Raw genomic sequence first — 26,506 nt, 5'->3', positions numbered from 1 at the left:
CGAAGTGTCTTTTTTAATGTGTATATTTTCGTGTGATCTTGATGCCTGAAAAAGAAATTCGAAAATAACCAAAAAAATTTTTAAAGAAAATTACTTCACCCATTTTCCCCCGCTTCTCCCCAATTGATTACTTTCCCCATTGATCATACCCATATATATATATATATATAGTGGTAGGATCAAGAGGGAAGTAACCAATCGGGAGAAGCGGGGGGAAGCAAAAACTTTTTTTTTTCGTTTTTTGAAAAAACTTTGTTCACGAACATTATAGATGGATGAAAATATGAACATTTAGTAGAGACGCTTTGTGATAAATGTTTTTATTTTGGCGGAAAAACGCTCGAAGAAGTAATATAGAACAATTATCGTGTTTTCCGAGCGTATGTTGAGGTTTGAGCTATAGGGGTTTAGATATTAGGGTTTATAAGGTTTAGATATTAGGGTTTAGAAATTTAGGGTTTAGGGTTTAGATTTAGGATTTAGATTGAGTTTTTAACACGAACGGTTTAGAGTTTAGGGTTTAGAGTTTGGTGCTTTGGGTTTATGGAATAAACCCAAAACACCAAACCCTAAACCCTAAACTCTAAATCGGGCTAAATTTTACTTCACAAAACATGAAAAAAAACGTTCATATTTTCCACGAACAATATTATCTTGAATGTTATTTTTGTCGATCGTTTTCCCACCTAAATAATAACATTCATCATGAAGTGTCTCTTCTAAATGTTCATATTTTCGTGTGATCTTGATGCCGAAAAAAAAAATTCCAAAAAAACGAAGAAAAAAAAAATTGTTCCCCCCCGTTTCCCCCCGATTGGTTACTTCTCTATTGATCATGCCCCTATATATATATATATATATATATATATATATATATATATATATATATATATTACAATAAATAAATAAAAAACAAACTACATTTTAATTTAAAAAGTAAAGTACTTAAAATAAAATTAAACATAGAATAAATTAAAAGATTACATAAAATTAATTTAAAAAGTGAATAAAATAAAATTACATCAATAATAACTAAATTTTAGGATTCATCGTCATCTTTATTTTCGAAAGAGGAAATTTGAATTATATGCTTAAACTTTAACGAATCCAATGTTGTAACTTGTTCACATGTTTTTTGTCTTTCTTGCTAAAAGAGTTGGTATTATCTTGAAAAATTTGAATCTCTTGCGCAGCTTGTTAATGGTAAGAGGCATCTGTAAAAGAATCAATCGCTACTTCTTTTTGTGTGCCAAACTTCTCTTGTAATCTGACCATTGGTCATTAGGGATGACAATTGTCACCCCATCCAGCAGATTTCCATCCGATCCATGATGAATATGGTTAATCTAAATTGATATGGAAACGTATATGGATAAACCTAAATGGATATGGATATGAAAATGAATGAAAAGTTTTATCCATGGATATATCTGTCATCACTCTAAATAAATACATACATATAGATATTGCAAACACATTAATTATCACAAATGCTGCTACCATTACATATACATTTTTTTACAATCATAATGAATGAACTATTATATATTAGACCTTCTCTAACGAGAGCGTGCTCCCTCCCAACACGCCTCAAATTAGCCAACACGCCTCATAACCATGGCGTGCTCACCCATGTGCTTCTGGCGTGCGTGTATGGAGCACGGAGGCTTGCAAGTATTTTTGGTTTTTTGATTGGTTCATTTTTCCTTTTTAATTTTTTTTTATCCTCTTTTACACACAACTTTCAGTCAGATTCTAACACATCACCCAACACGCCACTCAACACTCCACCCCATTATTTACCAGTTTACCAACACGCCCATCAAGCACCCCAACCTCACCCAGCAACACGCCAACACGCCCATCAGGGTTAAAGATGGTCTTACAATAAACATGTATATCTCATGAAATAAACATACCATTTACACATATATCTGTCGTTATTTATGTTTCTGATAATAGTAATGTTATATTTTCGACAAACATTACACTTTTTTGTGGATATCTATTAATTAAGTCACATTATATATATTTTAGTTATAACATGTTTTGTTTTTATCACCTAATAGAAATACTATAACGCTTTTTGAACATCTAATGGATATCTATTAACCCGCTTAATCTAATGGATATGGATATGGATAGATGAACTGAAATGAAATGGATATGTATAAGGATACGGATACGGATGAATAAAAACCAAATGGATATGAATGTGGATACGGAGTCACCTAATCTATATCCGATCCATTGCCATGCCTATTGGTCATCCATTTTAGAAGAAGTTGTTGAACGGGATGTCGTTCCCACATCAAATGAAGTTAATTTTCTCGTCGCTTCTTTTACTTTGTCTCGTCCTTGTGGTCTTTTAAATGGGTCGGGTCCAAACAACTCTTTTCGATAGGACGATAGTCATCCATAAGATCAACCGGACAATGATCGGGTCATAAATGCCGATCAATATTGTTTTTAAGAATTGAAGTTTACGCGAATATTGGAGGTTTAAAATGATAGTTGATGAAGTTTTTATAACAAGTGACGATTCGAGACAAGTACGCGAAAAACGGGGTTTAAACAAGAAAAAAAAAAAAGAAGAAAAAGGGGTCCAGCCGCAAAATGCGGTGGCCAGGCGCAAATTGCGGCTGGCTGGTGATCGAAATACTGAAAGCATTAGTTTGGGTGCCTTTTGCGGCCCGTTTTTGCTGTTGGGCCGCAATTTGCAGCCACTGGGTGCAAATTGCTGCTGGGCGAATTTCTGGATAATTTTTAGGCCGATTTTGGTGGGATTTTTGCTTTGGAAACAAGATACATGACATCTATAAATACCAAACCCTAAAACACGATTTGGGGATGATTTTTATCAGTTTAGAGGGCTAAAAACACCACAATCATCATCACAATCATTCCAAGTTCAAGGATTCAAGCCAAGTTATTCAAAATTCTTCATTAAATCATCATGTTCATCATCACCAATATGCGTGGCTAGTCTCCTTTACTTTATTCCTTTCATGAACAATTAGTATGTGTATATTTCATTCAAGTTTTGTGTGATTTGCAATATTGTAATGCTTAAGTCTTTTGTGTTATGAATATTGTAAATTGATCAATTTTTATCTAATGCAAGTTGATTATTGTTGATTATTGCAAGACCATTATTGTTGCTTAACATATTGTGCTTAATTCACCTTAGTGCTAATTAGTTAAGGATAAAGACAAGTGTGTAAGTGTCATAATCGTACCCAAGATAATCACTTTAGAAAACTCAAGAGTTCTTGTCTATGAGATTTTAGTAGAACTTGGTAGCACATGACTTGTTTGATGTATGCATGTCTAATTGTGATTGAAAAGAAGTAAAGGCTTTTTAAGTATTGTTTACAAGTTTCGTTCTTTACTTAGTTATTTATCTTCTTTGCTTAAGTTCACTATTGTTAGTTTTATTGTTCAAATAATAATTCACTTAGGTACTCTTAGTTAATCGCAAAATCAAACTCTTGAGATTACTTGCTTTTAACCACTATTTCTCGTGAAGCGAATCTTGCTTACCCTATCTAAAGTAGAGTAATTAGGTTCATTTTTGACCAGTCCTTCGACACTGATCGGACAACAATCCTCATAACTCTCATCATGATTATAATCATCGTCATTGTCATTATCAGCGACTCCCCCAACTAGTGGTGGTGCGTATCACTTTCGATGCTCTTGAACACTTCCCACACTTTTTCCATCTTAAAGTCTTTCAAATAAAGATTTTTATAAGCATTCAACGCTTGCTGCGATTGCGTTCTTAGTGGAGTTGGCATTTGCCATCTTTAAATTGATTATAGTATAGTAGATGTTGTTGTAGTTCATAATGTTGAATCATCATTTGTTGTTGCATCATATATTGTTGTTGCTTCATAGATAGTTGTTGATGAGGAAAGAATGATTGAAAGTTAGAGTATGGTTGTGTGTTTGAGTTAGAAGAAGACGCATCGAGTGTATTCGGATTGTCGAATACGAGAAGAAAAGTACACGAACTGGGTAAATTTGAAAAATTGTTTTCATTATTGTTAGGATGAGGGTTAGCCTCTGTTAAATGTTGCATGAAGATGAAAATTGTCTGATTTTTGAATGAATATTGTGTGTTTATGGGATGAAGATTGAAAGAATATAAGCTAGAAATAAATTAAATATAGTTTTTAAATCACCCAGGCGCTCCCTCAAACTGTTATATATGACAAATCAATCATTTTCATCCACGTCACCTACACCGCTCAATTTTCACGCATTTGTGATTGACAAACGTCTTGCTGATCTTCACCAACAAATACCCCATTACAAGCGTTTATGGGGCGTTTGTGTTGTCATCAAAACGTGAATACGGGGGAAAACGTTGTGTTATCCATGGTCTTACCTTCTTGATGTCCGATAACATCACCCATTACCAAGTCCATGATGTGGAGATAAATTTGAAGTTGTTTAAAATATTTTAAGGATATTTGACAGCCGCGTTGTAGTAGCGGTTTTTAGTGGGCTATAATAGTGAGTGTCCTATTTGAATGTCAAATTTAATAGTTCTCACATATATTTTTTTCTTTGCGTAATAACTTAAAACTTTTATAAGCATGGAACTTTAATCAACCGATGAAAGAACCAATCAAACGATACAATGAAAGCCCCGATTCGCCTCGCACCTAGAAAGACGATCTAAAACCTACAATGCTAATTAATTATCTAAATATGAGCCGAAAAGACCAAAACAAACTACAAAATGCAAGAAACCACAACATAACCGGACAAAAGAAAACAACGACAACACTAACAAAAGAACACCAAACAACCTAAACTAATCAACTAATTAAACAAAGCTAAAAAGGTGAACAACCAAACACAAAATCTTGATATCCACCAAAAAGTCGACTCAAGGGCGACCAAGATCATTCGAGTTCGACGAGGACTTTTTCCCCTCGACTTTGAAACCCTGTCAATAGAAAAACATATGTAATTGTCCACCATACCATTTTAATTGTCCACCATAATTTCAGTCACACTTACTATAAATATAAGTGAAAAATTGATAATTCTTTAATTTACCATAAATCTAAACCTTTTTTTGTTGGGGGACAATTGCTATATATGGACTGGATTCACCGGTCAATAGAAAGCTGCAACTACACCACACCAACTTTCAAATTTTGCCCGTTAAGAAAGTGTCTGACACCTAACCAAGGTCAAAAGTGATGCCCCGATTAGTCCAGTTTAGTTTGTGCGTTATAGGCTAATCCACAATATTAACTATCTTCTCATGAAAGCCTATAATTTATTGATAGAGAATAATTTTCAGCGAAAAATCTAAAATTTTCATACCAAAGAGACTTCAACATAAATTGAAGCCCCAAAAGAACATACAACTAATGAAAATCGAGCTCAAACAACAATAACAAAACCTAACCGAGCTCGTACGAGAGAAAAAGAAAAATGAATACACGAAACATAGACAAACAACAAAAGAAGTGTGGATGAAATCATGAATATATGATCATGAATAATTGTATAACTTGGATGAAATCATCATCATCAATTATATAAAACGCCATCTTAATTTTATTCATTAATCCTCATTCATGATCAACCTTACTAGAAATCTACACTTACACACACATGAGTCCATCAAGTTGTTAATATTCAACATGGATAAATTTGACTATTGATTTAAGGTTTCTACACAGCTATGGACTTCATTACTGATCATTCATTTGCACATATTCTGTATTAGTAGTATATAATAATACAAGAAAAAGGCAAGTTGAAATTAGAGGCTTAAAGACCCTCCACATCCATTCATCTATGCCTCTTGGCTTTTTACTATTTAAATCAAAAATATATGATCCCATTAGCATCAATTAATACGTACACACCAAAAATGAGCCCTATTATCTAATCATTTTGACATGCTCATCAGTAAATTAAGCGCAGTAGATGTCTGAATTTTCATTAATTAGTGATGTAATTAGTATCACATTACTCCGTATATTATAAAGTTGTAATTCGGTATAACAAATGGAGTATATTTTGATGTTGATTTTATTCGTGATATTTTCTCATCGAATTGATTGACAATATATACGTCATTTAGTGTTCTCGATCGTTACTTTTATAGTAAATCTTTAATTTGATGGTAATGGAGTTGTTACAGTTGACTTTTTATCAATACATATTCTCAATGTATATACATTGCATTATATGTAATGTAATAATGTATATATATATATATACATTACATATGGTTATTTTTAAGAATTTGATAACGATATATGCCTAATATCGCATATAATTTTGAAGTATCCTTCAACGTAGTACTAGGTATATAGGTATATAATCTTTCCTATTCCCTTCATATCTTCTCATTCCCCTTTGCCCCTGCCTGATTTAATTTATAAACATAAATATATACTCCGTACTTTTTTGATCTCAAAATAAACATTTAACTTATTATTTATACCCGTCTATCTATCTCTATTAAAATCCTATAATGATGATGTCATTATTAGGCTTATTTCTTTGTTAAAAAAATTCAAAAAACAAAAGAAATAAATCTTAGCATGGTGGGTGATGTCATTAATCCAAATAATTTTGAATTAAAATTAAATTTTATTAACTAATTATTATTATTAAATCTTTTTAATAATTATTTTAATTATTAAAATTAAATAATTTTGAATTATTTTGATTAATTATTTTGAATTGAGTACGAGAAGGTATAAAACCTAGGTAGAAGGAAAACAATTCTAAATTTATATTTTAATTTACACTTTTAAAATAAAATAACAACTAATATTATCTCTTATGATTGGATGTGGATTGTTTAATATGTATTTTAGGTGTTTGATGAAATGTTCAGCTGACGGGTTTCTTAGTCGGACTCTGTGGTTCCACGGGTCATTAAACTAAATGACTTTAGCATTTACGTTCACTTAATACCTAAAACATATCATTAAGCTGTTTCGTTAAAACAAACCCGTGATTTCACGGGTCATTTCACTAGTTCTAACATAATTGTCTAGTTATAAAAAATAATTACTTAATATCATTAAATTTAACAATTTATCCTTATTTATTACTTTTAATCACTAATATATTAAATAAATATTTTAAATAAATTCATTCAAAGTTACTTAAACATAAAAGTAAAACGGATACTTATTATGCATATTTTAAATTCAACAAAAAATCTTACGGGACACTTTATTTGGGGAGGATGAAATATATTACAATGATCATAACACAGTTTAAATAATAATGATAAATCAAATAGCTAGTCTATCGAATCAAGTCAATTATTCTTTATGCAAAGACAAATTATCTTTCTAATTTTTCTAATATATAATACGTATATATTTGCTAAGATGCTAATTGCCAAATACTTCTATTCTTTGTAATCCAATTGATGACTAAATTTCTAAACATTAGGTCAACCTCCTTTAACTCTCTTTGTAATTCCTCCAACAAATTTTGTGTTAAAATAAGATGATTGGCTCTTTACAACTTTTCTTGCATACTTCTTTGGTTAGAAAAACCTCCTTTAAAAAATATTCCCGGGGCTTTCATTTAAAAGCCATGTATAAGATAAAAAAAAGGCCTAGAGAATTGAGGGAGCTAGGTCGTCACATTAAGGGTGAAATGGTCTTTCTTTCAAAATCCAAAAGACTAGTAATAATCTACAAATTTCTCACTCGTATATTATAAATGACTTTTTTTATGAAATAACTTATTTGGGGTGAAGAAAATTGATAATCGGCAATCATTTCTAATGGAGTTGAACATGCCATCCTGTTAATTTTAACGGTCTTGTTCAATATGCAAAAAGATGCCTTTTCTATACGAAATTTTTATACATATAATAATAAGTTTAATAATACTGTAAAAATGTAATATTTTTAAAAACTTTATAATTAAATAGACTATAAAATATATTGTTGAGTTACATTTTTGTGTCCTCTACTATTGCACGTCTTGCACGCCTACAAAATCTGGCACTAATCAGTTGGACCAACTAAATTATGTGAAAATACAAGAGAAAAATAACAATTGCTTTTGGCCTGTTGATTCGTGTTAGTTTGTTAAAATAAAAAATAAAAAAATAAAAAAATTGTGTAGATTTATGTGAATGTAAAATTATTTAACCTTTTAATTAACTTAATTGATGATATTAGCATTAGCACTCCTAATAATAATGATTTGATTATTATTCATCCCATGTCTATAAAGGAGTGGTTTATGGAAGATCATATATGAAAGTGGGCATATCATTACACCAAAAGAAACAAACCATTATATTCTTCAACTGCATATTTAAGACCACCCTTCTCCATAACCAAATCTCACAAACTTTTAAACCCTTAATTCAAATAATTAATGGCAAACATAAATCATAACAATCAAACCCACATTTATTGTCTCACTACTTATTTCCAAACTCTTTCAAAAACTCCACAAAGACTAAAGAAAAGGGTTCTAGCCACATGGACACCAGACCAAGAATTAAACCAAACAAGGTTAAGGTCTGGTGCTGACATGAAGAGAAAACTCACTTGGTATGACCTCATTGCCCTTGGTGTTGGTGGTATGCTCGGCGTCGGTGTTTTCGTGACAACTGGGCCCGTCGCTAGAGATAAGTCGGGCCCAGCTGTTCTTGTGTCGTACATCATTGCTGGAATATCAGCTCTTTTTTCGTCGTTGTGTTACACCGAATTCTCTATCCAAGTTCCAGTTGCTGGTGGTGCCTTTAGTTATCTAAGAGTCACTTTCGGTATGAAAATGCATAATCAAATGCACCAATAGCATATGACAAATTAATAATTAGTATCACTTACACTTTAAAATTAAGATCTTTTTATCTAAGTATATAAATATATATCTTGGAGAATAAAAAATAAAATTAAAATCATTCTTTATAATTACTAGCTAGTGCTTATTTCTGTTGCACTAGTAAGAAATTAATTAGCTATTTGTTTTTGTTTTGAAATGTAAGTATTTAAAATTACTGACGGAGGAAATTAATCAGCTATTATATGTTGATTGTTGTAGGAGAGTTTGTAGGTTATTTTGCGGGGGCGAATATACTAATGGAGTACGTGTTATCAAATGCTGCGATTGCGAGGAGTTTTACGGAATATTTGTGTACAACAGTTGGTCAAGAAGACCCGAACGCTTGGCGAATTGAAGTAAATGGCTTAATGAAAGGTTACAACATGTTAGATTTCCCAGCTGTTGCTCTCATTGTTCTTCTTACTCTATCCTTATGTCGCAGGTTCGATATTTTTTAATTATTAATTTAAAATCAATCATATTGGTTCTTTGATGTACATAGCTTATTGATCCTTGTAATCTTGAATTTTCTTTTTACCATTATTATTATTTTATTATTTGAGTCTATTTATTATTGTGAAATCAACTGTTTTCTTCTCATGAAAGGGAAATCAAATACGTAGTATATTTCTGAGTTTGTATTTTTATGATGAAAGAGAACAAATTAAGAACCTTAGAGATGATGTTGTGATTATAACACATTTCTTTTATGTTTTAAGTATATATATATCTTAAGTTAATATCTTAATGACCACTAACTTCAAGTTTAACCATATTATATAAATCTTCTATATTTATATAATCATAATAAGTATATAAGTATATAAGGTTGCTACTGTTTTTAATTAGTTTCTTTTTCTAATTAATAATTAATAATAATTTATATATATCAGGTCTTGGTAAGTGAAACTTTTAGAAATATGTCTTATGCCCTAATGTGCTCTATCACAAACCTGCAGTGAGTGTGTGCAGTAGATAGAGTAATTAGGTCAAATGAAGTCAATAAAATTATAAGAACTATGGATGATTAAGCTGAAAGGATTTGTGTTCTCTGCTGTAAATTATTGATATAAAAAATATTTTGTTAAAAGATAATTTACAACAAGTAGAAAATTTTGAAGTAGTTGAATAAATTAAATACAAAACCTGTAGAGAGATGTCTTATAGTAATTGAAGGTGTTTTATACTTCTATTTTTATCACATATGGATTATACTTGCATAATCATATTGTGTAATTAAATAATCAAATCTGGATAATTGTTTTGATATATAATGAACTAGTGGATCTTGTGATAGTGGCTTCCTAAAAATGACAAAAAATTACAGTATATAATATGTTGAGCTTTTCATCTTCAATCCGTACAGTTAATTCGTTAATTTTGTGTAAAAAACTTAATTAATTTTTTGAATTTCAGTACCAAGGAGAGCTCCATCCTAAACATTATAATGACCATATTTCATGTGGTGTTCTTTGGATTTATAATAATTGCTGGTATATGCTATGGGAAAACAGAAAACTTAATCCAGCCAGCTGGGTTAGCTCCATATGGTGCGAAAGGCGTCATCGATGGTGCAGCCATCGTGTACTTCAGTTACATTGGCTACGATTCAGTGTCCACAATGGCCGAAGAGATCAAAAACCCTTCAAAAAGCCTTCCATTAGGCATAGTTGGCTCAGTTCTAATAGTTTCAGTAATCTATTGCCTTATGGCATTGTCTTTATGCATGATGGTTCCCTATAACAAGGTAATTAATTACTACTAATTACTAATTTGTCATTATTGGAAAGTTTTTAGTATCATATTAGTAGAACTCTAAATATGATGAGAGAAACAAGATTGAAAACAATAGAATGATTAGTCTAAGTTATTGTAGTTGGATTTTGTGTCTTATAAATAGGAATTCTTCAAATGATTATTCATAGATATCGAGTGCGGCGTCATTTTCGGTTGCTTTTCAAAACATTGGGTGGAAATGGGCTAGCAACATAGTTGGAGTGGGAGCAAGTTTGGGGATTGTTGCATCTCTTCTTGTAGCAATGCTTGGTCAAGCTCGGTATTTGTGTGTCATTGGTAGAGCTCGGTTAGTGCCATCCTGGTTCGCTAAGGTTCACCCTACAACGGGCACTCCTCAAAATGCAACAATCTTTTTAGGTGAGTATCCTGTACTTATTCTTATCAAGTATTTATAACAACAAAATATAGTGAGATGGGTTATACACCCTGAACTCCTTGCGAGAGGTTGCAGATTCAAATCTTGAGGTGGTCCGTAAAGGTTTGAGAAACGGTCACAGACTGTTGGGATAGGCCTCGTACATCAGACTTAAAAACACTTGACCTCTCTGGTAATCCGAACATTGAAAACCTAACTAACTGTGAATAGTTACAGAAAATCATCTCTATTTCACAATTGATGAAATTTCAAAACAAGTAATCTATTTTCGTATGATAAACATGTAGGGTTTTGTCAAGCATCCATAGCATTATTCACAGAGCTCAGCATTGTACTAGAGATGATCTCAATTGGGACCCTCATGGTGTTCTACCTAGTGGCCAACGCTCTTATTTACCACCGTTACGCGATCAACACCAACAATCGACCAATTTACACGCTTGTCTTCCTTTTTCTCCTCACGAGTGCCTCAATCGGGTTCTCAATTTGTTGGAACTTCAACCACCTACAAAAATGGGGATTGCCACTATTTGGCGCTTGTGTGATCGCTATCACTGCAATTTTTCACTACTTGATGCATTCTGGTGGTCACGATGATCGATCAAATCATGAATGGAAGGTCCCGTTGATGCCATGGCCGGCTGCACTTTCTATATTTTTGAATGTATTTCTTATGGCCACTTTAAGAAAGTTGTCATATGAGAGATTTGGTGTGTGGACTTGTGTCATAACTTTATTTTATTTGTTGTATGGAGTTCATTCTACATATCAAGCTGAAGAAATGGGAATGGAAGGTAATGGTGATAGTGGTATTAGTGTACATTGTCCTAATTCAAATGTAGAGCAACCAAAGGTTGATATTCAAGTGCTTTAATAAAATATATATGAATTTTTTTGCGCGTCGTTCAGTTACTTTTCGTCGATAATCATGAACTGTTAAGAGAGATTTTGTCAACCAATTAGTATAACAATGTCTTAAGGAGCTAGTCTTCATTGCTTATAGAACTTCATCGTAGAAAGTTAAATGATAATTAAGTTGAAATAAGAAGTTGGGTGATTAAAAAGGAAACAGAAAGTTAGAAAATTCAAGACTGACTAACAAATCAGTCTGTTACCAAAAAGTCAGGAACTTTAAGTTAAAGTTAATCATGTCAATGAAATTGATAGAAATTAGTAGAAAAATTTAATGTCCTCGAGTTTTTACAGAAAAGAAAGAGAACTGCTGATTTTAGTATCTAAATGTATACAACATTGCTAGATTTAAGGTGTCTTTTAGAAGTATGAAACCCATTTGAGCTATCCAATTTGAAGAGGTTTGTTTTGTAATATTCAAACCAACAAATCTAAACCTCAAGGTATAACGTACACTGTCAATTTTATCTGCACACCACCAAATATGCTTCAAAGCATCGTACTTTACAATGCTTTAGAGCACGTGCAGTGGTGTACGACCAATAAATAGTGGTATACGGATCACATTTCACTATCGGCCAGTTGTACTCATTGAACGACGTCCGTCCGAGCATTAGCCTATTTAAACTGTATCTACAAGCTGATGACAAGAGTACTAGTTAGCATATATTGGTCATAGTAGTTTTGTTTGATGGAATGAAAAAAAGTGAATAGTAGCTTTGAAAGTATGAATTATCAGTTCTTGATGCAGCTCAGGGTAAAAAACAAATTATTGTAACAATTGTGTTGTTTACAAGTTGCACTATCTTCATAGGCTCCATGTTGATTAGTTTAGATTTACGAATAAACATAACAGAAATTAGAGCTTAGAGACTAAAACAGCTATATTGAAACACAATAAAAACTTAAAACTCAAGAAAGATCTTATATTTTTTTATACATCTACACATAGTTTAAACAAGCTATGGTAACAATTCAACTACTATAACCACATTATTGAATACATAAACTAATTACATATCTTCAGATTTTGGCTGCTTTCTACTCTCGATCATACCTTTTAAGAACGCATCAACAATCTGTTTCTGCGATTCCAAGATCAATTGATTCCGTTTCATCTCTGTTTCCATTCGCATTCTCTCGATCTCACGAGCCATTTCAATTTTCATTTTTTCCATCTTCATAAACCCGTCTCCCAATAACTTAATCGACGAAACCACTTCATTAATCCCATCATCATTCCCTCTCTTCTTCCCCTGATTCGAATTCGAGTTTCTATTATTATTCTCATTCTGATAATTCCCTTGAAACGTATTTGTATTCGTCCTAGGCACTTTAACCCACATTTCACCATCATCATCAACTTCATGATCATGAACCACCTTGCTGAATTTTCTTGGAGCAGGCTCAGAAACAGGCGGTTTCATCCGAATCCCACCAGAATACGGCGAATTCTTATGATGTTTGTAATCAGTTGTGGGGTCCACAAGATACCCATCTTCATTATCCTCTTCTTGATTCGAATTCTCCCAATTGGTCAAATACAAAGAATTGGGCGGAATTTGATTTGAAAACCTTGAATCAAAATTAGGGGTGTGATGATTTGGGGAATTAGCAGCTAAAGTTACCAAATTTTGAACAGCTGAAGGTTTAAACCGAATCCCACGACCCGGATTCAACACCTGATGATCCGACCCTGATTCAACACCTTTCTTGATTTCTTGATTACTTGAATTTCCATTTCCGGGTTCGGAATTGGGTCCGCTTTCCATGGCTTCCATCGCTTCAAAATAAAACCAAGATGAAAAAAACCGACCACCAGGAAAGGCCGACGCTCGTTGTTTCTCAGCCCGGTGACGTTGCCGGAGTTTTTCCATCTTGTGGCGGCACTGGGCGGAAGTTTTCGGCGGCGTGACGTCAGGGCATGACGTTGTTACCTTTTCAGCAACGGCATCCCAATCGGGGTTTCTAAGAAACGCGCGGTGAAGGGCGTACCATCGTTCACGGTACGCTTCAATCAAAACAAGAGCTTCATCACGTGTCCAGCACGGTGGCGGAAACTTCCGGGGAGGTTTGACGGCGAGGGTGGACATGGGTCACGGCAGTGGGATGATGGGTTTTCAATAAAGTTTGGATCTTGGAAAGAAAGAATGAAATTGAGACGGTGGAAATTGATAAAGATGTGGTTTTTGTGGTGGAAAATGATGAGTGGGTAAATAGATGGGTGGGGTGGGTGGATGGTGATAAAGACGATGGGCGAATGCGATGGTAGGTGGATGTGGGTGTGAGTGACGTCACCATTAAATCCACCATCCCAAACACCAAACCAATACCTTACAACCCTCATTGACTTTTCAATGATGCACCACACCACAAAGGTGAAAGATTAGGGGTCGATAAGGGTTGATGGTGGTGTGTCCCTCACTGTCTATAGGTTGTGCGTGTGTGTGGGGACTATAAAAGTTAGGGTTGTTAGTGACTAATTTAGTAGGGTGGGTACATTATGATGAATTGGTATTTAAAAATTTAATAAAATCAAGAAACCAAGGAATGCGTAATTTAGAAAAGTGTTGTGTAAAAGATGAGAATGAGTTGTCCATGTGAACAGACATGGCTAGAAATATGATCAATACGTCGAGATTATATGCATGTCGAATAGAAATTGTCGAATTGTGAAAAGGTATCTAAATATACTGATGTAGAAGTCACCATGAGGACATCATAGTTGGAAAATCAAGTAAATTCATTAATTTAATTTAACGTTTATTTATCAAATAAATTCTTATTTAAATGCTAAAGTTTGAAGAGAAAAAAAACTCCTGATTTTTAGATTTAGATTTTTCTTTTCAGAAAAAAAGAAAAACATTCAAATTTTAACCATTGAGTTATTAAATTTTTTTTGTAAAATGACCATTGAGGCCAAATGGTTCAATAAACTCTCTTAACTTGAATATATAGATAATTAGGTTTCTTTTTAGTTAAAATAATTTCCTACCTGTTATATAATATAATATAAATGTAAATAAAGTCAAATATGGATGGCCAATTTTTAGCATAAATACTACATCAATGTAAGCTTGTAAACACACAATCATTTCATAATCAAAATTCTCTAAACTTATTCTCATTCTCTTTGTTCATGAATATTAGTAAATAAGTCTTGCTTGCAAAAGTATAGACCATAATAATTATTAATAATAATTAAAATTATAACACGTTATCAGCACGAAGTGCTCTGTATAATCAAGGTTTATCTAAGCAAGCACAAGTCATTAATCAAGGTAAGAAATTTTTTAACGATATCTTCTATTATTTATTAGTAAGGTAAATATTATTATCATCATAAGTAAAATTATATTTTTGTAATCTAAATTTTATTAACTTCACTAACATTTATATTTATGTTATTTAAGTTATATATGGACGGTTATACCGCCTGAATTATATTTCTGTAATCTAACTTTTATTAACTTCACTAACATTTATATTCATGTTATTTAAGTTATATATGGTCGGTTATACCGCCTGAATTATATTTCTGTAATCTAACTTTTATTAACTTCACTAACATTTATATTTATGTTATTTAAGTTATATATGGTCGGTTATACCGCCTGAATTATATTTCTGTAATCTAACTCTTATTAACTTCACTAACATTTATATTTATGTTATTTAAGTTATATATGGTCGGTTATACCGCCTGAATTATATTTCTGTAATCTAACTCTTATTAACTTCACTAATATTTATATTTATGTTATCTAACATTTATGATTAATTATGCAATTAATCATTATTTATTTCATGCATACTAATGTTTATTCTTAAAATTTATTATTTATGTATAATATGTTTATTCTCTTAATCTTCGTATTTATACTAAACGTATTTATACTAAATGTATTTATAGTAATCGTATTTGTACTAATAAAATTCTTTTATTAAAATTATTATTAATACAACGAGTACATAACAGTCGTTAACGTCAACTAACCACGTTACAACGGTCATATATACATAACGGTTGTTAACGTCAACTAACGACGTTACAACGACTATATTTTTCAAATATAAAATAAACATCTCCGTTTTCACATTTTCACAAATCAATCTTCATTTTCTCAGATTACCACTCTCAAAAAGTTTTTTTGTAAAGATGATTCACACAAGGATGATTTTTCCTATTGTATTGGTCATACTAACTATCATCATTGTTGCTAATATACCACGGGGGTGAACCTATATTATATCCTGCTCTTGTGGTATTATCATTTGTAATCATGCCATTATTCTGTTGTTTGCTACTTATCAATTTAAAATGATTCTAATTTCATTTTATTATTTGTCTATGAATAGAAGTTGATTATGATTATGATTATGATTTATGTTGTTCATCTTTTGATAATAGAAATGTCGAATTTAAAAAGGTTTAAATTTGCTCCTTTAGAATCAAGTGGGAACAACTACTTAACATGAGTTATGAATGTAGAAAAACATCTCGAATCAATCGGTATTTTAGAAACCCTGAATGAAAATAACAATTGTTCCGAACAAGAGAAAGTAATAGCAAGTATTTTTCTTAGCAAACATATTGACGAGTCCTTAGAATCTACATATTATATGATCAAAGATCCAAGTGTATTATGGAAAATACTCAAAGATAGATACGATATTAATTACCAAGAAATAATGGTGATCCATGAAAGAATAAAATTGAAGATGTTAGTAGACGCTCTTATAAGAAACCCTGAGATTCTTACTAATGGTCTGGTAACGTGGATCATCAGTCTAGTATTTCTTGAATACATGAACATCTTGTTTAGCTCTACAAATAAGTCCCAAAAGAAAAGAAAACGAGAGTGAATCTGTTGAAAAATCTTGATTAAATAAACCCTGAGCTACCTTGAGACTTGAATGGTTTGAATTTTCTATGATGCCTAGCTTGTTATATATCACTCATAAATAAATGGTTTTAGACCATAACACATATGTTTATTAAGTGTTATCTTTTATGTACTTCAGATTGTAGCTTGTTTGCAGGTAATATAATTTGATTATCTTGCTGAAATATAACTCATTATTTGCTTATCTTATTTGAAGTTTTAGTATGAATCCTGCTGAAATACAACATCAATTAAATGATAAAGGCCTATGTATTGCAGATAGTGGTAACATACACACTATGATCAAATCTAAGGAATATTTCATTGAATTAAATCAAATGAAGGAATTATAAATACTATATCAGGTCTTGCAAACTTGATATAAGGAACGGAAAAGGCAAAAAATCATATTACCAAATGGTACGAATTTTCTGATAAACAATGCATTGTTTTCTCCCAAATCAAAGAGAAATTTGTTAAGTTTCTCTGATATATATCATAATGGATATGATTATCAGTCAATGATAACTGGAAATGAGAAATACATATGTAGCACCGAAAAGTGCGTATGATAAAAAGCGCAGCGCATATGATGAAAAGCGCATGTGATGAAAAGCGCATATGATGAAAAGCGCAGCGCATATGATGAAAAGCGCAGCGCATATGATTAAAAGCGCATATGATGAAAAGCGCATATGATGAAAAGCGCAGCGCATATGATGAAAAGCGCATATGATTAAAAGCGCAGCGCATATGATTAAAAGCGCATATGATGAAAAGTGCATATAATGAAAAGCGCAGCGCATATGATTAAAAACGCATATGGTGAAAAGGATATATGATGAAAAGCGCATATGGTGATTAATGAAAATAGTAGATATGGTGATTAATGAAAAGCACATATGGTGATTAATGAAAAGTATATTGTGAAAAGGAATCACAAATGTTTCTTGAAAGAATTCAAGGTGATATATATGGATCAATACATCCATCATGTGGACCATTTTGATATTTCATGGTTCTAATAGACACATCTAGCAGATGGTTTCATATTTGTTTATTATCAAATCGAAATGTGGCATTAGGAAAGTTTCTTGTTCGAATTATTAAATTAAGAGCACATTTCTCGATTACACCATTAACAGGGTGAGACTTGATAATGTTGGTGAGTCAACATCTCAAGCATTTTATGATTATTATATGTCTAAAGGGATTATTATTGAACATCCAGTTGCTCATGTGCATAAAAAAATTGGTATAGCTGAATCAATAATTAAAAGCATGCAACTAATAGCTAGACCATTAAAAATGAGTACATAACTCTCAGAATTTATAAGAGGACATGCAAATTTACATGCTGTGACTTTATTTCACATTAAACAAAGTGCGACTCATAAATATTCTCCTCTACAACTTGATCTTGGCCAAGAGCCAAATATTTCACACCATTAAGACATTTGATTGTGCAGTGTATGTTCTAGTTGTAGAGACCCGTCCTAATTCATCTGGACGAAGTCCATATCGATTACAAACGATTCACAATAGTTGATTACATCGCGAGGTACTTGACCTCTATATGATACATTTTACAAACATTGCATTCATTTTTAAAAAGACAATCTTTCATTACATCGAAAGTTGACGCCATGCATACTATTTCATAATATATCCAACTATAATCGACTTAATAATAATCTTGATGAACTCGATGACTCGAATGCAACGTCTTTTGAAATATGTCATGAATGACTCCAAGTAATATCTCTAATATGAGCAAATGCACAGCGGAAGATTTCTTTCATACCTGAGAATAAACATGCTTTCAAGTGTCAACCAAAAGGTTGTAGTGACCCGAACTTTTCCATGTTTATATATATTAATGAAATTGATATTTAAATGATTAAGTGTTTCCAACATGTTAAGCAATCAAACTTGTTAAGACTTGATTAATTGGAATAGGTTTCATATAGACAAATGACCACCCAAGTTGACCGGTGATTCACGAACGTTAAAACTTGTAAAAACTATATGATGACATATATATGATTATATATATATAGTTAACATGATATTATGATAAGTAAGTATCTCATTAGGTATTTTAACAATGAGTTATGTACATAAAATTGTGTTTATTGAATTAAGAAACTCGAAACGATATATATAACGATTATCGTTATAACAACGTCTTACTAATTACATATGAATCATATTAAGATATTGTTATACTATGTTTAATCATGATAAATGATAAGTAAACATGTCATTAAGTGTATTAACAATGAACTACATATGTAAAAACAAGACTACTAACTTAATGATTTTGAAACGAGACATATATGTAACGATTATCGTTGTAACAACATTTAACTGTATATATATCATACTAAGATATATTAATATATCATAATATCATGATAATGTAATAATTTAACATCTCTTTAGATATAATAAACAATGGGTTAACAACATTTAACAAGATCGTTAACCTGAAGGTTTTAAAACAACATTTACATGTAACGACTAACGATGACTTAACGACTCAGTTAAAATGTATATACATGTAGTGTTTTAATATGTATTCATACACTTTTGAAAGCCTTCAAGACACTTATCAAAATACTTCTACTTAACAAAAATACTTACAATTACATCCTCGTTCAGTTTCATCAACAATTCTACTCGTATGCACCCGTATTCGTACTCGTACAATACACAGTTTTAGATGTATATACTATTGGTATATACACTCCAATGATCAGCTCTTAGCAGCCCATGTGAGTCACCTAACACATGTGGGAACCATCATTTGGCAACTAGCATGAAATATCTCATAAAATTACAAAAATATTAGTAATCATTCATGACTTATTTACATGAAAACAAAATTACATATTGAAAAACGCTTTTCTCTCTCTTCCCCTTTTTTCTCCCAACGTACAGAAATAAAAGCAAAAGTACTAATATTTTGCTTGTCAAAATTCATCAATTCTATTGATTTTAAGAAGGCACTGCCACTTTTATTGAACTTGATTAGAGCTAACGATCAGAACGAGACCTGTATCGCCGGCATCGGAGAACCCACGCGCTGCCAAGAACAACAGTCGTAGTTGGGTTTTTCTGGACAATTTACAAGCTTTTCCGGCCAAATCCCGGCGAGTGAACAATCACAGACCTCGTACCTGGCCCAGGAACGTTTTTTCGCATAAGAAATTATCACCCTTTGCTTCATCGCAATACCTCCACCGCCCAACGCCGCCACCGCCGACGCTTCCTGTTTACCGAAAATTAATCTTTCCGGCCGATTAAAATTCTATCTGTCGTTTGTGTTAACTGATTTCTGATTCCTGTCTATATTTATATATATTTATTTATATTTATTCATTAGGAGTAAACCATTATATATACAACTGTTTTATTTTCATATAATTATAACTATATTCATATCAGAGTTATATATTATAACTATATCCATATTATACTTGCTTGTCTGTTTGAAATCCATTGTATCTATAACATACATCTATTTTTATTTATTTCATGTGTTTAATATTATAATTAACTATAAGTACTTATTTATCATAACCATATTTTTCTTTTTTTTAGATTGTACTTGGTAATCTTTTGGTGTATAAATTAATATAGATCTTACGCATACCTATGGTCACTTGAGGTCATGTCCTCCTAGTTTAAGGGTGGGTAGGCCCAGACGGGTTAGAGGCGGTAGTGGGGTAGCCACCCTTGGTAGGATTAGAGTGGGTAGTTGGAATATATGAACCTTGACGGGCAAGAGGATTGAGCTCGTGGATACCTTTTTTAAGAGTAATGTGGACATAGGGTATGTTCAAGAGACTAGATGGAAGGGTGAAGGGGCGGTAGATATTAAGGACTATAGGTTGTGGTACTCGGGTTCTAGGATAGCACGGAATGGGGTAGGTATCTTTTTGGGAAATCTACATAAGGATAACGTTGTTGACGTGGGTAGGTTTAGCGATAGGATTATGTCGGTTAGTCTAATTATTAAGGAGGAGACTTTCACGGTCATTAGCACATACGCACCTCATGCGGGTTTAAGTGATGCGGAAAAGAAGAGTTTTTGGGAATTGTTAGATGAGGTAGTGAGGGGGTGCCCAGCGGATCATCGACTGATTATAGGGGGTGATCTGAATGGACACATAGGAGCGGAGGCAGAAGGTTACGAGGGAGCCCATGGGGGCTTTGGGTTTGGTCCTAGAAACGAAGAAGGGAGCTCAATTCTTGAGTTTGCCATTGCCCACGAGTTGGTTGTAGCAAACTCTTTCTTCAGGAAGAGGGATGCTCAGTTAGCCACTTTTCATAGCGGGGGTCGTCGCACACAGATTGACTTTTTTCTCCTTTAAAGGGGAACTTAGGACATGTAGGGACTGTAAGGTCCTTCCGGCTTTGACGTGCTCCTCCCAGCATAGATTGTTGGTCATGGACCTAGTCATCCGGGGAAGAGTTGGCAGAAGGGCCAGGGTTGTGCAACATAGAATCCTTTGGAAGAATCTACATGGAGCGAAGGCAGAGACTTTTAGAGCGACCGTGACTGATAGATTGAGTGTAGAAGGGGATAACGTAGCCCCTACTGACGTAGACCAGTTATGGAACCGCATGGCGTCCACTATCAGGGAGGTGGCAAAAGAAGCTTTAGGGGTGGCATTAGGGACGTCGAGAGCCCATAAGAGTAGTAGAGAGTCATGGTGGCTTAGTGACGATGTCCAAACGAAAGTCGCGTTAAAGCAGACTAGGTTTAGGGAGCTCATTACTTTTGGGGAAGGGACACCTGCAGAGAGAACTAGGGTAGAAGAAAGATATAAAGAAGCTAAAAGAGAAGCAAAGAAGGTCGTAGCAATTGCAAAAGACAAAGCTTATGAAGATTTATATAGGAAACTAGACTCTAAAGATGGAGCCAATGACATATATAGAATAGCTAAATCTAGGGAGCGAAGAGGTAGGGACTTAGTTAACGTCAAATATATCAAGGATGAAGCAGGTCAAAGTATAGTAAGAGAAGACCTTATTAGGAAAAGATAGGAAGAGTATTTTGCATCCCTTTTTGGTAGGGAAAGAACGGAGCAGAACATGGAACACCATGAGGTCCAGGAATATCAAAACAACTATTTCTGCACGAGGATTAACCAGGAGGTTAGATCGGCCCTACGAAATATGGGGAGAAACAAAGCAGTAGGACCAGACCAAATTCCGATTGAGGCGTGGAGGTGCCTAGGAGGAGATGGGGTTAGATGGTTGACAAACCTTTTTAACACGACGTTTAGAAGCGCAAAGATTCCTATGGAATGGAGACTCGGTGAGGTTATTTCCATTTACAAGAACAAGGGAGATGCGCAAATATGTAGTAATTACAGAGGCATAAAGTTACTTAGTCATACTATGAAGCTTTGGGAGAGGGTGATTGAGACGAGGCTACGACGCGAGACAAGGGTTTCAGAGAACCAATTCGGTTTCATGCAAGGACGCTCGTCGATTGAGGCAATTCACATCGTTAGAAGCATTATGGAGAAGTACAGGGAAAAACAAAAGAACCTACACATGGCGTTCTTAGACTTGGAAAAGGCCTACGACTGTGTCCCGCGCGAGCTGATTTGGGAGACTCTTAATGTTAGGGGCGTCCCAAGTAGATATATAAGAACCATTAGAGATATGTATAAGGGGGCGAAGACTCGGGTACGTACGACAGTAGGAAATACAGAGTTTTTCCCGGTAGAGGTAGGTTTACATCAAGGATCGGACCTTAGCCCATATCTTTTCGCTTTGATCTTAGACGAACTAACTCACGGGATACAAGATAACATCCCATGGTGCCTAATATTTGTCGACGATATTGTATTAGTTTCAGATTCCCAGGATGAGCTTAACAGAAGACTAGAGCAATGGAGGATGGCCCTAGAATCAAAGGGCCTACGGATTAGCAGACTTAAATCGGAGTACCTTAGATGTGATTTTAAGAAGAACGAAGAGGAACAAGAGGATATAGCGGATGTCCAAATTGGGGATCAGATTTTACCTCCACAAGAGTCCTTTAGATATTTAGGCTCGATGCTTCACAAATCAGGAAGGATAGATGAGGACGTGACGCATCGTATACGAGTAGGATGGTTGAAGTAGAGGGTAGCGAAAGGGGTGTTGTGTGACAAGAAGGTACCCTTTAAATTGAAAGAGAAATTCTTCAAGGTGGCAATTAGACCAGCCATGTTGTACGGCTCAGAGTGCTGGCCAATGACGAAAGCCCAAGAGAGGAGGATGGAGGTGGCAGAAATAAGGATGCTTAGGTGGATGTGTGGTAAGACCATGCTAGATATGATACCAAATGGAGATTTTAGGGAGAATTTGGAAGTTGGGAACATAACCAACAAGCTGAGGGAAGGTCGACTTAGATGGTTTGGGCATGTTATGAGGCGCCCACTTTTAGCCCCGGTTAGGAGAGTCGAGACTCTCGTTGTTGGGGGCGTAAGGAGAAGGGGTAGACCCAAATGAAGATTGGAGGATAGATTGAAGCTCGACATGAAAGAGCTTCTACTGACGGAGGACATGACTTCTGATAGGAGTTTGTGAAGGAGTAGAATTAGTATAATTGAGTAATTTGATATATATATATATATATATATATATATATATATATATATATATATATATATATATATATATTTCTTTTTTTTTCTTTTTTTTCAATGTGTGGTATATATATATATATATATATATATATATATATATATATATATATATATATATATATATATATATATATATATATATATATATATATATTTTACCACCACTTATATATTTATATCTATATATTATATAGCTTAAATATATATTTTGTATAAGTGTATATGCCTCTGTATCTATATGTTTTTATTCAAGTTATTTATAGGTTCTGTGTATATGTTTGTATCTGTATATGTATGATTGTATGTATCTAAGTGCATGTATCTAAGTTTATATTTGTATGTTTGTACCTGTACCTAGGTATATATACCTATGAATGGCTCTATATGTATACATGTTTAGGTATAGTTATTTATACATGCTTTTGTGTGGGTGGGAATATGGGTTGGGTGGCTGTGTTTTTTGATTGTTTGCATGTCTACTTGGTTTTACATATTTTTGCACATTATATTATCCATGCTTTTTGTCCTACTGTTGTGCATGACTGCCATATGTGTTTTCTTTTATGAATACTTTGTATGGTTGCTATTTCTGCACATAACTCTTACAGGTACGTATGCCCGCACTATTCCGTTTGGAGGAGCATTCATGGCCGGAGGTCCTTTAGGAAGCAATCTCTTGGCTTTTCAAAAAGAGGGAGGGACGATCTTATCTAGCCACGGGTTCTATACCCGCGGGTGGAGTAGGGACTTTCTTCTAATCTAGGGTTCGAGGAATGATTGTCTACACCCCACCTCCCCCATACCCTACATTCGTGGGATTGGGTATTGTTGTTATTGTTGTTGTTGTTGTTTATATCTAATCCATATATAAACGACCAAAACACCTACAAACACTTTCATTCTTCAATTTTCTTCATCTAATTGATCTCTCTCAAGTTCCATCTTCAAGTTTTAAGTGTTCTTCATAAATTCCATAAGTATAGTTTCATAAAAATCAAGAATACTTCCAAGTTTGCAAGTCTACTTCCAAGCTTTCTAATCCATTCCAAGTAATCATCTAAGATCAAGGAACCTTTGTTATTTATAGTAGGTTATCTTTCTAATTCAAGGTAATATTCATATTCAAACTTTGATTCAATTTCTACAACTATAACAATCTTATTTCGAGTAAAAATCTTACTTGAACTGTTTTCGTGTCATGATTCTGCTTCAAGAACTTTCAAGCCATCCAAGGATACTTTGAAGCTAGATCCATTTTTCCCATTTCCAGAAGCTTTATCCAAAAAACTTGAGGTAGTAATGATGTTCATAACATCATTCGATTCATACATATAAAGCTATCTTATTCGAAGGTTTAAACTTGTAATCACTAGAACATAGTTTAGTTAATTCTAAACTTGTTCGCAAACAAAAGTTAATCCTTCTAACTTGACTTTTAAAATCAACTAAACACATGTTCTATATCTATATGATATGCTAACTTAATGATTTAAAACCGGAAAACACGAAAAACACCGTAAAATCGGATACACGCCGTCGTAGTAACACCGCGGGCTGTTTTGGGTTTGATAATTAAAAACTATGATAAACTTTGATTTAAAAGTTGTTCTTCTGAGAAAATAATTTTTCTTATGAACATGAAACTATATCCAAAAATTATGTATAAACTCAAAGTGAAAGTATGTTTTCCAAAATGGTCATCAAGATGTCGTTTTTTCGACGAAAATAACTACGTCTTTAGTAATTGACATGTAACTTAACTTTCTGACTATAAACCTATACTTTTTCTGTTTATATTCTTAAATTAGAGTTCAATATGAAACCATAGCAATTTGATTCACTCAAAACGGATTTAAAATGAAGAAGTTATGGGTAAAACAAGATTGGATATTTTTTGATTATTTTAGCTACGGGAAATGTTTAACAAATCTATACAAATCATATCCTAGCTAACTTATATTGTATTATACATGTATTCTAATATATTATGTAATCTTGGGATACCATAGACACGTATGCAAATGTTTTGACATATCATATTGACCCATGTATATATATTATTTGGAACAACCATAGACACTCTATATGTAGTAATGTTGGAGTTAGCTATACAGGGTTGAGGTTGATTCCAAAAATATATATACTTTGAGTTGTGATCTAGCCTGAGACGTGTATACACTGGGTCGTGGATTGATTCAAGATAATATATATCGATTTATTTCTGTACATCTAACTGTGGACAACTAGTTGTAGGTTACTAATGAGGACAGCTGACTTAATAAATTTAAAATAGTAAAACGTATTAAAAATGTTGTAAATATATTTTGAACATACTTTGATATATATGTACATATTTGTTATAGGTTCGTGAATCGATCCGTGGCCAAGTCTTATTTCCGAGGAAGGAAATATCTGTGAAAGTGAGTTATAGTCCCACTTTTAAAATATAATATTTTTGGGATGAGAATACATGCAGGTTTTATAAATGATTTACAAAATAGACACAAGTACGTGAAACTACATTCTATGGCTGAATTATCGAAATCGAATATGCCCCTTTTTATTAAGTCTGGTAATCTGAGAATTAGGGAACAGACACCCTAATTGACGCGAATCCTAAAGATAGATCTATTGGGCCTAACAAATCCCATCCAAAGTACCGGATGCTTTAGTACTTCGAAATTTATATCATATCTGAAGGGTGTCCCGGAATGATGGGGATATTCTTATATATGCATCTTGTTAATGTCGGTTACCAGGTGTTCACCATATGAATGATTTTTATCTCTATGTATGGGATGTGTATTAAAATATGAAATCTTGTGGTCTATTGTTAAGATTTGATATATATAGGTTAAACCTATAACTCACCAACATTTTTGTTGACGGTTAAAGCATGTTTATTCTCAGGTGAATACTAAGAGCTTCCGCTGTTGCATACTAAAATAAGGACAAGATTTGGAGTCCATGTTTGTATGATATTGTGTAAAAACTGCATTCAAGAAACATATGTCGATGTAATATATTTCTATTGT

General features: G+C 33.2%; 4 protein-coding genes across 4 annotated transcripts; 3 read left to right on the top strand and 1 right to left on the bottom strand.

Moving 5' to 3' along the window:
• Nucleotides 1–8,394: 8,394 nt before the first annotated feature.
• Nucleotides 8,395–11,894, top strand: LOC139846517 (cationic amino acid transporter 6, chloroplastic-like). Its single transcript, XM_071835999.1, has 5 exons — nucleotides 8,395–8,788; nucleotides 9,067–9,289; nucleotides 10,264–10,594; nucleotides 10,773–11,001; nucleotides 11,308–11,894. Exons 1-5 carry the CDS (start codon nucleotides 8,395–8,397, stop codon nucleotides 11,892–11,894), a joined length of 1,764 nt encoding a protein of 587 aa, XP_071692100.1.
• Nucleotides 11,895–12,832: 938 nt separating this feature from the next.
• LOC139847618 (uncharacterized) lies at nucleotides 12,833–14,507 on the bottom strand. Its single transcript, XM_071837327.1, has one exon. The coding sequence runs from the start codon at nucleotides 14,023–14,025 to the stop codon at nucleotides 12,946–12,948; it is 1,080 nt and encodes a 359-aa protein (XP_071693428.1). The 5' UTR covers nucleotides 14,026–14,507; the 3' UTR covers nucleotides 12,833–12,945.
• Nucleotides 14,508–20,819: 6,312 nt separating this feature from the next.
• LOC139850093 (uncharacterized) lies at nucleotides 20,820–21,197 on the top strand. Its single transcript, XM_071839685.1, has one exon. The coding sequence runs from the start codon at nucleotides 20,820–20,822 to the stop codon at nucleotides 21,195–21,197; it is 378 nt and encodes a 125-aa protein (XP_071695786.1).
• Nucleotides 21,198–21,273: 76 nt separating this feature from the next.
• LOC139850092 (uncharacterized) lies at nucleotides 21,274–21,873 on the top strand. Its single transcript, XM_071839684.1, has one exon. The coding sequence runs from the start codon at nucleotides 21,274–21,276 to the stop codon at nucleotides 21,871–21,873; it is 600 nt and encodes a 199-aa protein (XP_071695785.1).
• Nucleotides 21,874–26,506: the final 4,633 nt, after the last annotated feature.

Source organism: Rutidosis leptorrhynchoides, chromosome 5 (assembly GCF_046630445.1).
Source record: "Rutidosis leptorrhynchoides isolate AG116_Rl617_1_P2 chromosome 5, CSIRO_AGI_Rlap_v1, whole genome shotgun sequence".
Classification (NCBI taxonomy): Eukaryota; Viridiplantae; Streptophyta; class Magnoliopsida; order Asterales; family Asteraceae; genus Rutidosis; species Rutidosis leptorrhynchoides.
Note: the sequence above shows the minus strand (reverse complement) of the source record. Positions and strands in the feature narration are given on the sequence as shown.

What these genes read in the sequence shown, in the direction of transcription:
- LOC139846517 (XM_071835999.1), top strand. Translation starts at nt 8,395, where the DNA reads ATGGCAAACATAAATCATAACAATCAAACCCACATTTATTGTCTCACT. An exon ending in TTATCTAAGAGTCACTTTCG is followed by an intron (nt 8,789 to 9,066) that starts GTATGAAAATGC and finishes TGATTGTTGTAG; the next exon opens with GAGAGTTTGTAGGTTATTTT. An exon ending in AAATGCAACAATCTTTTTAG is followed by an intron (nt 11,002 to 11,307) that starts GTGAGTATCCTG and finishes ATAAACATGTAG; the next exon opens with GGTTTTGTCAAGCATCCATA.
- LOC139847618 (XM_071837327.1), bottom strand. Translation starts at nt 14,025, where the DNA reads ATGTCCACCCTCGCCGTCAAACCTCCCCGGAAGTTTCCGCCACCGTGC.
- LOC139850093 (XM_071839685.1), top strand. Translation starts at nt 20,820, where the DNA reads ATGTCGGTTAGTCTAATTATTAAGGAGGAGACTTTCACGGTCATTAGC.
- LOC139850092 (XM_071839684.1), top strand. Translation starts at nt 21,274, where the DNA reads ATGGACCTAGTCATCCGGGGAAGAGTTGGCAGAAGGGCCAGGGTTGTG.